At 42.7% G+C, this 14015-nt stretch overlaps 2 protein-coding genes across 2 annotated transcripts in view; one reads left to right on the top strand and one right to left on the bottom strand.

The window, feature by feature from the left end:
- Nucleotides 1-13556, top strand: part of LOC121605313 (CD81 protein-like) — a 30304-nt gene extending 16748 nt beyond the window's left edge. Inside the window, exons 3-8 of the mRNA XM_041935186.1 lie at nt 702-799; nt 1257-1331; nt 1748-1867; nt 2320-2418; nt 9560-9643; nt 10562-13556. Of these exons, the coding sequence (XP_041791120.1) occupies nt 702-799; nt 1257-1331; nt 1748-1867; nt 2320-2418; nt 9560-9643; nt 10562-10624 (539 nt within the window). The 3' untranslated portion in view covers nt 10625-13556. The remainder of the gene's footprint in view (nt 1-701; nt 800-1256; nt 1332-1747; nt 1868-2319; nt 2419-9559; nt 9644-10561) is intronic.
- On the bottom strand, nt 6063-7580 carry LOC121605322. The gene is made up of 2 exons (XM_041935196.1): nt 7073-7580; nt 6063-6285 (listed from the first exon to the last, which is right to left on the bottom strand). Exons 1-2 carry the CDS (start codon nt 7531-7533, stop codon nt 6102-6104), a joined length of 645 nt encoding a protein of 214 aa, XP_041791130.1. The 5' UTR covers nt 7534-7580; the 3' UTR covers nt 6063-6101.
- Nucleotides 13557-14015: the final 459 nt, after the last annotated feature.

The raw sequence follows: 14015 nt of genomic DNA, 5'->3' as shown, positions 1-14015 counted from the left end.
ACTAAAAATGCTAATGCACAGCTGGGGTTTACAACCACTCACCTCCTGAGATTAACAGAACTAAGAGCAAGAGGCAAAGCTGAGAAATGGCCGTTTCTGAAAAGACAGTCGAGCACATACACACACACACGTCTTTCTTTCCATGCTGCACCCCCGCCGTCCTCCATAAAGTCAAACATTAACCTGCAAGCATCCGACAGCATAACACAGGAAACACGTGGAAGCTCCTACTGAAAGTGTGTCCGAGGAGAGCGAAAACAGCCTGTTTAATGTCGTGGATGAAAAATGATGTGTTGAACTATGAGGCGGCCACTTTGTATAAGAAAACACCAAACAACTTCCTGAGAACATAACTGGAACATGACTCACTTTATTCTACTGGCATAAAAGCAAGATTGTGCCTTCTGCTGTCCATCAGATGTTACTGCATGCATGGAGGGATTAGAGTGGGGTGGAGGACACTTGCAAAGCTTCAAAACCACAATGGTTTTAAAGTCTTTTAGTGGTTTCCATTCTTGTAGTAATTCTTGGAAGTGTTTACATTAACTTGTTTGTCTCTCTGAAGCAGATGAAAGCATGATGATCAAGTATGCTAGATGTCCCTGCAGCACTCCTGTCAGCCCTCTTATTTCTACCTGTCAATGTACGTGTTGCCATGGATATTAAATGAGGCCATACTGTCTGTCTGTCTGTCTGTCCAGGTGTCCACATCCTGATTGCAGTCGGCGCGGTGATGATGGTGGTTGGTTTCCTTGGATGCTATGGCGCCATCCAGGAGTCCCAGTGTCTACTGGGAACTGTGAGTCACAGTTCCATCTAACAGTTCCCTGTGGAGTTTTCGACCTCTAGGAGCACTACGCAGCTGTTTTTCAATGAGCGTGTCCTCCGATATAGTCCACACACTGGTGTCACACATTGCACTGATCAACAGATGGCGGTAACACGCCAAGGTATGCTGCAGTGTGTGCCAGCAAAGGCAGGGAAGAAGAAGACACGTGGACGTAAACATGGATATAAACAAGAGATTTACAATACTTTGAAAATCGTCTTTGCAAATGTTTTATGAGGAAGGAAATAAACTCTCAACACTTCAGGATATATACAGTGCCACAACATAACTTTTGTTGTTTACAAGAAAACTCCACCAGGCACCTTTAACTTTATTTTGTGTCATTTTTTGTCACAGTTAAGTTAAAACCTCCGAGAGCTAAATCCTAAATGGACCACTTATCTGATGCTTCTCTTCTGTCCTGCAGTTCTTCGCCTGCCTGGTCATCTTGTTTGCCTGCGAAGTTGCCGCTGGAATCTGGGGCTTCATGCACAGAGACACTGTAAGACTGCAAACATACACTACAGGTTAAAATAGTCATGCAACACTGAGTCCAAAAGTACAGTAAACACCTCTACAGGTCCTTAAAGAAAGATCTGAAACAAGTCTCCAGCCAGAAATGTCAGGACTCACGTTTGTTAATGCTGTTTTCAGACTTTCTGATATATTATGCCTGAATTGCCTCTTAACACTTACAGGTTCCCTCACTAGATGTCCAATGTCTTGTTTTATTATTTGGTGCTTTTGATATATAGGTGAAATGAAGTTTGTTGCTAATATAAGTTTGAATGATTTGTGATTTTACCCTTTGCTCTCTTACTAACGCTTCAAACTGACTCATACACTTGAACACAGGTAACCAGAGTCAGCTTTAAGTTTGATGCTGAACCCATCGAAACCTCTTTGTTCCTGTTCTAGGTGTCGAGGGAGATGATTAACTACTATGACTCTGTGTACGACAAGGCCATAGCACAAAGCCTCACTGACCAGAACAAGAAAAAGGCTGCTGCCTCCGTGCTCAAGGTCTTCCATGAGACGGTATGAACACACATTATGGAATATATCATCTATATTCAGAAAAGTTATTAAATGTATATATGAGGTTAAAATACACCCCCCACCACAAAAGACAATGGTTCATTGATCAAACATTACCGTGGTGCCAGGATCAGACTAAATTTTTTTTGTCTTTGACGATGGTCCCCATGCACGATCACAGCGGCGTAAACTTGTGCTGTGTCTTGGTCGGTAGCATTCAAAGAACGGGGATGCATTGTGCTTCATGAATGCACCACTTAACATCAGAGTCTACTCATTCTTTGGTTTTTTGCATTCTATCCGATCTAAATCCATTTTCCACTTATTCAATCTGAATCCTTTCAAACCTCTCAGTGAACGTATTTATGTGTAGCGGTGAACATTTGAAAGTTACTGAAGTGCTGTGTAGAGGACACAGACAATCACTGTGTTTTTTTGTGTGTGTGTTTCAGCTGAGCTGCTGTGGTAAAGGCCAGGGGACCAGTTTTCTGACACACTTTACAGACACACTCGGCCTGACCGACCTCTGCCCCACCTCTGGGACTACAGTTGTAAGTGCAATCATTCATCTCAACAGCTTCATGCATAAACAGCAAATATTCAAGGTAAAACAGACCGTGTTAAACTTTCTCATTATTTAATGATCATTTGCGAGATGAGGAGATTTGATGCCACTCTTATTTGTGTCAGATAGGTACAGAGTTGGAGCTACAGGCGATTAGCCTAGCTTAGCGTAAAGTAGGTTATTGAAGCAGGGAGAAACAGCTAGCCTTGCTCTGTTCGAAGTGTAAACATATGTCTACCAAGTCTGCTCATTCAGGTGTTTCAGCCACACCTTTTGCTAACATAAATAAAATTTTGCATAAAATTCAGCACATAGCAATGAAATCGCTGTAGGCAAACATTTAGAATTCAGAATGGGTCATAATGAGTTCAGTGACTTGACACATGGCACTATTATTGGCTTCCATCTTTGCCACATCTTATATACTTCATCTGTAAGTGCTGTCATTGTGAAGTAGAAGTGTCAAGCGTGAGCAACGACAGCTCAGCCAGAAAGTGGAAGACCAGGCAGACTCAGAGTGGGACCAACCAGTGCTGAACTGAGCACGTAACAATCATACGTTGCATCACTCACTAGTCAGTTCTCGGCCGCCTCTGGAAGCAACATGGGCACCACTGTGTGTTGGGAGTTTCGTAGATTGGGTTTTCATGGCCGAGCAGCTCCACGTACGCCTCATGCGCTGTCGACCACTTCCAACTTTGTGGTGAACAGCGTAGCAGGGTGTTCAATCATGAGTGTACCCCTGGCGTGAGAGTGATATCAGCCTTCTCATGTGACTATCAGCAAGAAAGCTGATATTTAAATGTTCCCCATAATGTCAGACTGTTTGATCAAAGTCAAGTAGTCTGCTGTGAAAGAGGTCTGTGGGATCAGGTGCTGGAGAAGGTTCAGAAACACTGATGTGATCGGAAAATGAATGGAGTATATACTTCCAGCAAAATTTGGCTTATGGAGAATTGCTGGGCTGTATTCAGGGTTTGATACATAAGTCAGCTGCTTAAGTGCAAAATCTCAGTCCAAAGATATGCAGGGCAAGTTATCTGTATTCAGACTTGTGCTGCACAGGGGCCTTAACTTGATTTCTTGGCAGCACATTCACATTACTGAAATGACCTCAGCCCAGTCTGAGCCTGCAGCATTGCCAGGATTGTCTGTGTTCAGTTTTCTAGAACTGATGTTTTCCAGTGTATCCCGCCAATGCCTTTAAAAGAAGCACTGCTCTTTACTCCAAAGAAATCAGGTGAAAATGTGGGTTGATTTATAGTGAGTCATAAACTAAGGTTGACAAAATAATAATGTTGATACTGTACATAGGCTGGTACAAAGGCACAGCCATTCTTTGAAGTAAAAACACGAGCATGGTCACAGTGACAGTGGTTAGCAGGTGCTGCTTCATAATCAACACGCTGACTTAGCATATTCATATGTAATGAACACTGAATTCAAAGTGCAGCTGAGACTCAGGATAATGTCATTTTAAAAGAATTTGTTTGGCAAGAAATCATCCCCAGAGTGAAACTGCTAGCAAGGTTAAAAATGAGAAGACAAGATGCTTCACCAACACGAAAGTAGCCTGGAACATATTTAGATTGAGGGCTATGAATAGCTCATATCTCAAAACAGGTTATTCTGCTGAATACTATTACACAGTTATAGCATTGCTGCTGTCTGTACTGATTTTACCACCATTCTTGTATTAATGGCAGTTAAAGGGATAGTTCGGCATTTTACACATTAATCTGTATGGCATCAACATCTACAGTCTCGTGCTCTCACACTGACTTCGCCCCCAAAGTGTCCTCTGAGCCGAGATCTGGCCAGTTGTGGTCAGTGCGAAAGTAGTTCCGGTAGGTTTCCTGGGGCCAGATAAGGCACACGTTTTTCCTCTCAAAACAGCACTCATTCGAATCAGTGATTTATTTGCATAACAAAAGACGTCAACCACAAAACGTCACACCTCGTTATCGTTTGGGTCTAACTTTATCCCAATTGCGATCAATGCGCGCTGTCAGTGCTAACCGTTGTGTGCGAGCCAACTGATCTCTCGTCAGTGTTCGATGGTGTTTACAGAGTGCAGACGACGCAACGCAAACGAGCTAGTTTTAGAGCTAGGAGAAGGAGAGAGAGAAGAAGTCCACCGGCTATTCTTTATTTGGAAAAACGAGATAGAGACATGGTGCGCACTTGTGCCTATCCAGGCTGTACCAACAAAGATGAGAGTGGGTCTCCTCAAACATTCCACCGATTCCCTTTGACGAATGTAGCTTTGAGGAGACTTTGGCTACTTTTCTCTGGGCTTGAACGTGGAGCTCACCCAACTACCGAAGATGAGAAAGCTTCGCGTGTGCAGTGACCACTTCAGCGAGGACGACTTCCAGAAGGACAGACAAAGAGACGTATTTTGAAGAGCACTGCTGTACCTGCACCCCAGGTAAACAAAATTGTACCACATATTTTCTATAGCATCCGTGTATAGTCTTCTGGTGATGCACCGCGGGCTATGCGAGTGCAAGCACTGAGATATATTCTATCTCAGTGAGTGAAACATATTCATCTATCGGTGTCATGTCACCAATGATGTTTCACATACATAATATGTTGGCTACACTGTTATTACAATGGTCAGAAACTAATTACTACGTGGAATGTGCATGGTTTCTATGCGTGTACGAGAAGTCCATGACGGCGTTGGCTAGCATAATGAAGATAAAGCTACCCTTGTCAGATTCTAGACTGGAGAAATAACGGCAGCACCCAGCATATGTTTGAGCTAAAAATTCCACAGATTTTATTTTCAGATTGTCACATTTTAAAATTTGGTAGGCTACTAGAAGAATTTCTGACATTGGGACAAATGATGCACCCTGCCCGTGTAATTTGGAAATCCGTCCAAAAAAATGACATGAGAACTCGAAGCAGGCACTTTCTGAAATCAGACTGTAGTCTAGCTGCTAGACATTGCCTGCTAACAGATAATGTTTCTTGATTACTTATCTGAGTAAAAAGTAGACCAAGACCATTTTGAAAACTCTATATAACTGTTTTAGTATAACTGTCTGTTATACAAATGAATTACATCTTAGTTTGCCTTTCTATTTTAGAGATACCTATTTGTAAGCTCATAAATAGCATTCGCACAGCATCACAGGACACACATTACCATATTGAGTTTCATATATAATGATCATACACCATCCTATCTTGTGTGTCCCCCCCCCCCCCCCCCCCCATTTCCTTTTTCCTAGGACAAGAGAGATATAATGTCTTCCATTCACGGCAGTCAAATCAGTGGGTTGCAAGAAGACTGTATGAGCCAACAACACAGGAGTTCCCGAAAGATTTGGTGGAGAAGGTCATCCAACGACGGCTTGACACCAATGTGAAGCTCGGAGACCCAGCTTTCCACATACATCCTCCAGTCATCATACCAGCCAACATTGCCCCAACACCAAAGCCAAACAAGGCTGAATTGGTTTCAGCACACAAATCACGCTTTCATGAGACACCTGCCACTGAGAAAGATGACTGAGACTGTATATACATATATTGTCATAGAAGTGTGTTTATTTACATTGTTTATTTACATTTGTGTCTTTACATTTGTTTTGTATTTTTAGAAAATTGCACGTCAAAAAGAAATTCACAGTAAAGCTTTTGATTTTTAAAATTCTAAAACAATTGCAGTGCATCATTTGACTCTTTGAAACCAGCATATTGTCCACTTGGTGATGGATATGTTCTTCTTATTAGCGCCACCACGCAGGAGGGAAGAACTCTTCTGTTGCCAGGACCAAGCGTCTGTCCTTTCAGAGCCCATTCCATTATGATGCGATAGGCGACCAGCCTGTACTGTCTGAAATGCAAACAGAAAATAAGTTTATGCACATTAGATATATGAAGTGTGTCAACATTGAGTAAACTGCATAGTTATTATGGTTGTATATAAACACATTTTGTTTAATTGACAACACAGCAGTTTGTCAGGAAGGTATCTTCATTTATGCACCAGCATTTCAGGCTACTGTGAAATAGGTATCCTTATGTGTTTTTATACATCTCAGAGAAAATGTCCTTTATGAGTACACTTTGGGCCACGGCGACATAACCCTTAGAGCTCTCTTGACATAATATGCATAAGGTAGGCCTTGCTTTATGATTGAAGGGCATTCATGAGTAGGCTGATATTGAGACACAGTGATGCTCAGAAGTAAATTTTGCTTCAAGTATGATGATGAAATGAACATAAATTACTTTAGGGATGCACTACATTATGTATTTATATTTATAAGTGCCACCCATGACATGGTATGTATAAAACTATAATTAGATTCATTCAATGTTGGATGTGATGACTGTAGGTCGCACTGGCCTACTGCATGGCTCAGACTAATACAATATAACGCCATAGAAGCAAGCAGCTTTGTAAAAAGTAGAAGTTATCTTACTATTTTATTGACAACACCCATACTATCACGTTGTTACAACTACAATACCAAGCTGCTGGTGTTGTAATAACATTTGTAAGAGTACTTCTACTTACATACATACAACTCGGTGTAGGCTACAATTGAGCACTTGTAGGCCTACTGTAGGGTATAAGGCAATAGCATCAAAATAACAGCATGTAGACAAAAACTCACTCTGCAGACAACTGGCCATCGGGTCCAGCAGGTTTGGGGCGCTTTTTCCAGTTTATTTTCGGGATGTGGAAAAAAGTCTCGAGGACACCAGCATTCAGGATTGCAGGCAAGTCGTTGTTATTGGTGATGCAGACAGCTGCTGATGCGCCAGCCTCCTCGTCAATGGAAAGGTCCTGCATGCGAGGCATTACGAGGTCCCATTCATGGCAACAGTAGCACTCAACCTCGGTCTGCATAACTTCGCACTTGTTGCACGTACACCACCTTGTATCAGTCACTCGAGGTCTCGCAGCTGCGGCCCCGATTTCACGTTCCACATCTCTGCTCGCCATCTCTCTCTCTCTCTCTGCCCGTTCTACCTCCATCTGATAGAGTTCTGCATCCGTATATTCGGGTTCATACAGATATCCTTCTGGTTGTGTGCTGAAATCATATTCTTCGTCGCTGCTGTAGTCAGACATGGTGTAACTAGCTTTCCAAACGCTAAACTGTGAATGAAACACCTGGCTTAGCTACCTGTCACGTATAGTGGCTCCTGCGCGCATTGATCGCAATTGGGATAAAGTTAGACCCAAACGATTACGAGGTGTGACGTTTTGTGGTTGACGTCTTTTGTTATGCAAATAAATCACTGATTCGAATGAGTGCTGTTTTGAGAGGAAAAACGTGTGCCTTATCTGGCCCCAGGAAACCTACCGGAACTACTTTCGCACTGACCACAACTGGCCAGATCTCGGCTCAGAGGACACTTTGGGGGCGAAGTCAGTGTGAGAGCACGAGACTGTAGATGTTGATGCCATACAGATTAATGTGTAAAATGCCGAACTATCCCTTTAAGTTCTGAAACAACTCGATGAGATTCATTTATTTGATAACCTTTACTGTCACAAGACTGACTAAACTATAAGCATTAGATAGCATTGAGTCCTAGCATAGTGGAAACTGTAACAGCAAAAATACAAGAGGAAGGATGGAATAGATACAACCTAACCACAAGCTGAACAAGGTTCCGTTACTTTCATCTGTTGTTCAGTTTTTCCTGATCATACTAATGATACGAGGGTTAACAAGCTCCACACTGCAATACAGCAGCAATGCAGTTTATTTATTTCCATGTCCTATGCCTGCATCATCTTCTGGTGACTCAGTACCATGGATGTAGTCATCAAGTGCACATTTAAAATGAGTCAGCTTGAGACATTAAACATTCAGCCAGAGGTTGCATTTTCAACAGACTCATGAAGTTAATGTTGAGATCTCCACTTACTGTACAATGGCAGTCACAGCTGAGACATTTTGACTGGAAAGAGGAGGTATAACCACACGCTGGGAGGGCAAAAAACAGACAGTTTTCCCCTCCCAACAAATCAAAGAAATCAGCTGTTCACTGTCAAATTTGACATTTACCATATTTGCCATTTCAAAACTGTGAACTGTTATCTCTGATTTTGATTCAAACAAACATCTGCTGTCCTTATTTCGTGTGGTTGTACAGCCAATCACACGGTATACTGAGTTTTTTTTTAAATTTAACAAAAAGGGTCTTCATGTGTCTACCGCAGAATCTTAACTGAAACAGAACTGATTGATTCATATATTCAACCCCTGTGGGTCTACTACTCTGCATGATTGAAAAGACCAACAAACATAAACAAGTCCAAAATTATTAGTCCTTATTTATCAACCTAAACAAAAAAATGAAAGTCCTCTAAAAGTCAGTGTGTCACTGAACAAATGAGGTTTGGACATTAGCTGGTTAGAAAAGCACCAAAGTCACTCATGAGCCACGTTGGAAGATTTAAATGATGAATGAGGGTATCCACCCTGTGCCAGCTGTACTTAATCCGCTCATTTATGGAGTGGTCTGAGTGTGTGGCTGTGCCAAGGAGCTGGTCGGAGCAGGTGGAGACACGAGTGAATACATGGAGGGTGCTTCTGCCTTCTGCATGCATCGCTGCATTTGATCAATGTACAAGCCCAATTCCAAACGATACCGTGTAAAACAGTAGAACAGAATGTGACCATTTGTTAATCCTTTTTGACGATAATTGAATTGAAAACAGTAAAAAGACAATATATTTAATGTTCACCTCATCAGCTTCATTGATCTTTGTAAATGTCTTCTTATTCTGAATTTGATGGCAGGGGATCTCAAAAATCTGAAAAGCCATTGACATGTGTAACGCTGCAATGATTGAATCAAGAAATGCATAAAATCAGATTTGACCTGGACATGTGCGGGGTGGTTTTATATATCACAGCTCACGGGCCGTCGTCACCGGTGCCGGTGCATGCAGTCCGGCGGCCTCTCTCTCAGGCCTGGCACACACTGCCTGTGTGAGCGTGACGAATACCTCGCTGACCTCCTGCCACTCGCACGCATGTGGCATCACTGCTGCAGCGCTGCCACTGCCAGTAGGCAATCGGGATGTTATTGCTGTTGTGGATCATGTATTAACTCTGTGTTTTGGTTGTTTGCCTTTGCAGAGTTGCCATCAGAGGATCCAGGAATTGTTTTCAGATAAGATTTACCTGATCGGTATCGCCGCTCTGGTGGTTGCAGTTATTATGGTGAGAACATGAGACTACACATCACAAATATCAAACCTTTTAATACCATAATTGAAAATCATTTAAATATGTCTTCCTTGAATAAAAGCCCACAGAAGGCTTTTATTCCATACCATAACATGGGGATACTGTGTTAAAGTACAGTTAATGACTCTTACTCAGCAGCAGTCATCAGTGTGTAATCCACCATTACATTTTACATGAAGAGACACGGCAGAAACAGAAAGTGAGCAGCAGATATTTGAACTGTGCCTGGCACACGCTTGGTTTCTGCAGCAGAACAGACAGCTCATATACAACTATATTTATTAAATGATTGCGGCTGTCTGAGCCGCAGCCTTCACGCCTGGAATGTGTCCAGAGCACACGGCAGTGAAGGCTCGCTCATATTCACACCTCGTCTGTTCTTCTGATCCCAACGGGTTTGATTTTAATCATCATGTTGACGGTTTCATTGTGTTTGGACAATAATTCCCATGTTAATATTCCTCAGTGTAAGGTATCAAAAAAACGCTTTTGTACTGTTTGTCCACAGGACATTTGGAGTTATTGGTCTAGATTAAAGTTATGTTATTCTAAATCTTTATTGTTGTCCACAAACCCCACAAGAAGATTGAACTAGCAGTGTGTTAGTCTGTCTTCAATACTTGCTGACCTCTCTATGTTGTCAGTGGCACTGAGCTCTATGGCTCCTGCAAGGGGTCAAAAATATATGGTTCCCCTTTTAAGAAGGCTCAGCCATATCCTCAAACAGCTGGTCTCTGTGGTTTTCTGCAACGTGGCTCAGACAGGAGCAGGTTGTGTACGGGCGGGACTATTTTCAGCTGCAGATGAACACACGTTTGTGCCTTAGTGAGTGTTTCCAGTAGTGGTGTTAGTATATCACATCAACACTCCTGTCTGTGTCCATCCTCCCAGATCTTCGAGATGATCTTCAGCATGGTGCTGTGCTGCGGGATCCGCAACAGCCCGGTGTACTAAAGCGACGGGCGTCCAGCCTCCTCGTCACGAAGGAGGGCGACCTTACAGTCTCTGTCTCACTCTTTCTCTTTCCTTTTATAAGCAGGAAACGTCACATATATTGCTTGCTGGATTTAGTCAGCTCAACGTAAAACATCCTCCATTGAGCATTTTAATTACACTGTCAAAGAATTTTTGTTAGTCACAGATGCTGTTCTGCATATTTAACCCGTGCTATCCTAACCTGATATGTAGATATTATAGCACACTGTCACACATGAGTCACTCTTGCCAGTCCTGGTGCTCTAATCCTCTAGTGATTCATTCGTTGTTTACTGCTTTCTTGCCTATGAACATGCTATGATATTCTTGGTTTTATGGATGTTTTTCCACTGTTTTATGTATAAACTGTATATAAATATATATATTAACAGTGTCTTATGACTGCCTGAGCATGGATATTGTACTACAGTAGATCCTTCTCCTGTATTCTTCCTGCACTCTCTGCCTGTTTGTCTTGCCCTAGACTGAACCAGATGATGGTGCGTATGACCGGCGCCAGTGCTTCACTCGTGCCTCACTACGCCACATCACGGTGGACACGCGCAAACACACTTCCCTGTCCTCACACCCTCGTCGCTGTGTGACGCCCGCAGGGACTGACTAAAGAAGGAATCACAGTTTTTGCTGGAAGCTGGAACCAAAGTCAGAGTGACCTGATGTCTGTCATTTAGGCTCTACGAGGTTATTTGTTGATTTGTCTGTGGCTGCTTGTTGTTCATGATCCATGTCCAAAACTGTCTGAGTGCTCAGTAGCATAAAACATTTTAGATCAGTGTTTTTCACAGCAGGTTCCACTCGATTTTCTTCAATAGATTTAAGTTGCTCAAAGTCATATTAAGTGTTGTGCTTATAAACCATACTTTGGCTTATTTATCTAAAATCAACATAACAGTTCTTGTTTTTGGCTAGTTTGGTCTAGCCAAGTTGCGGCCTTCTGTATCAACACCTACATCTACATTTTTTTCAAAACATTTGTATAGTGTGGGGGAAAAAAGCCCTTCATTCTCATATAGGACAAGTCTGTATATCTTTTTGTATGATTTACTCCAGACAGTTCGTGCTTTTGCCGCACTGAAGTCATTATTCACCTCAGTCCGTTTGAAATGCTTCTGGAAAGCCCCTGTGGTGCAATTATGTGTAAGTAAAAGATGAAGATTAATCTAAAAGAGATTTTAAAATGTTTCATACCACTGTGCACTCAATTGTGGGGGCCACTTGCTTAATTGAATTGAATATGACCTGTAACATTTCCGCTTGAAGCAAGTTGGCCGACACCAGCTGTGACCGACGCTCCTGTTGCATCTGTGTATCAGTCGATGGCGCTTTCCAACAAACTTGTTGACCGTCCACACATCAGCCAACTGTCCCTGGCTGCTCAGCTCTGTAGGAAATGATTAACCTTTTCTCGATCACAGAGTAAAGACATGGTGAAACTCCAGCTTGCAGCCAGCGCAGCAGCAGAAAGAGCCTTGGTTTGGTGTCGTGAATCTGGGGTGCCTTATCTGGTTGAGTCTAGTCCTGTCTCGTCTGACCCGGTTGTGTCATTGTACTGTCCCTCCAGCCTCACAGCCTACTAACCTTCCTCATTGTCACCATCCACGTAATAAGTGTTTGCACTGCAGGGCAGGAACGGGACAACAGCAGCTCCCCCAGTGGTTTGCACTAAGCTCTTTGCCCTCCTGCGTATGTTGCTTATCTGTTGGTTTGGCCCTGTATGCACTCCAGAAACCGTTTGAGCTCGTGTATCAGTGTGCACATGCAGAGCAGAGGCAGACACAACATCATGGACACCAGTGCAGTCAAACTGAGTGTGAGCTGGAACTATTTTGCAGTGACATCTGGAGTCTGGAGACTAGTTGAAGTCACTGCACCTGGCCAAGGGATAGTTCCAGCATGTAGCTCCCTTAAAACCACAACAAGTCGAATCTCGTAATTAACATCCAACTGTGTCGTATGCAGCTCCCACATTATTACATTTGTCAGTTTCACACATTTCTGATGTTTTGAAGGACTGATGGGTTTGGGTTCATGGTTTTGTGTCTGCTCCCATGAAGACCATTTTTAAAAGCCTCTGGCAGATTGCACTCAGTAATGTTTGTCTTAGCATCGGGCAGTGCAGTCTCTACGGTGATGTACAGTGTTGACCATAGATCAGTATTAACCGCCTGCTGAAGTTCAGCCAATCAGAACGCTCCCACCTGACAACTGAACATGTTGATTTAGTCCTGTGGGGTTTTCACTCCGCTGCGTCGTCTTGACATGTATTTAGTCCGGAGGTCTGTTCCTACTAGATCCAGCTGCCGCTGACTCTAACTGCACACCACTGCAGCGCTCGAAGTTTCACGCGTCATAAACAAACACATTAAATCATATCATTTTGTGTAACCTTACATTTTATCACAGCTTTTGTCATCAAACTAAAACCTTGTCTTGTTAACATCTCATACTCAAACTGAGAAACAGTAAAAGTGTCTTGTAATATTTACAGCTCTGACGTACTAATGAAAATCGTGAAGGCTGTAGAAGGAAAATGTATGCCTTTTCTCTCCTTGTATTGTGATATCTTTGTCTGGTACGTCGTCAAAGGAGTCTGGACAGAGAGGGTGGAGGATTTTGTGGCAGTGCTGACTGAGAGGAAGTCAGACCTCCAACACATACGCTAGTTTATTCCCCCGGATCATTCAGATAATATGACAACACCCATCAGTCCAGTGTTCCCCAATGATGAGGGCGCGAGCTGTGTTCCTCACGGTTCTGTCCAAGTCGCTGCCTTTTGAATTTGGTAACTGACGCTCAGGAGCCACTGCCACTTAAATCTCAACCCCTCTCTACTCTTGTAGACTTTGGTTTGCCCAAATATAAAGGGATTAAATGTATTTTACAAATAAGACAGGCAGGTGTCTTTTTCTTTGAGAATCCTAATGTGAAAAGTGGGAATCCAGTTCACATCAAAGGATGATGACGAACAGGATGGCCTTTAACCTCTTCATTTTACCATCCGGTCAACTCACTACAACTTATACCTCAGGGTGATTATAAGAATAGAAGAGTCTGAGTCAAAAAAGTGATTATTAAGGTTTAGATAATCCGCTTACGTGCAACCATGACCCCATTAAAACTACAGACAGACGAACAGGACTGATATGTGGCAGATCTGTGAGTCTGATAGGCTGCTTTCAATATTACAGTTTGGATGTCAACAGTTCTTTGACATTACACCAGTAAAGTGACAAAACCGGCGTTCTATGAACTGGTGCTGATTCATACATGAAACTAAATTCAGACTGCTCTATCAAAACAAGCTGAGTGTGAGGCCGACAGTGGCTGTCGTCAGAGACACAGACTGAGT

Source organism: Chelmon rostratus, chromosome 1 (genome assembly GCF_017976325.1).
Source record: "Chelmon rostratus isolate fCheRos1 chromosome 1, fCheRos1.pri, whole genome shotgun sequence".
In the NCBI taxonomy this organism is placed as follows: Eukaryota; Metazoa; Chordata; class Actinopteri; order Chaetodontiformes; family Chaetodontidae; genus Chelmon; species Chelmon rostratus.
The sequence above is the reverse complement of the archived record's forward strand: the minus strand, read 5'-3'. Positions and strand labels throughout refer to the sequence as shown.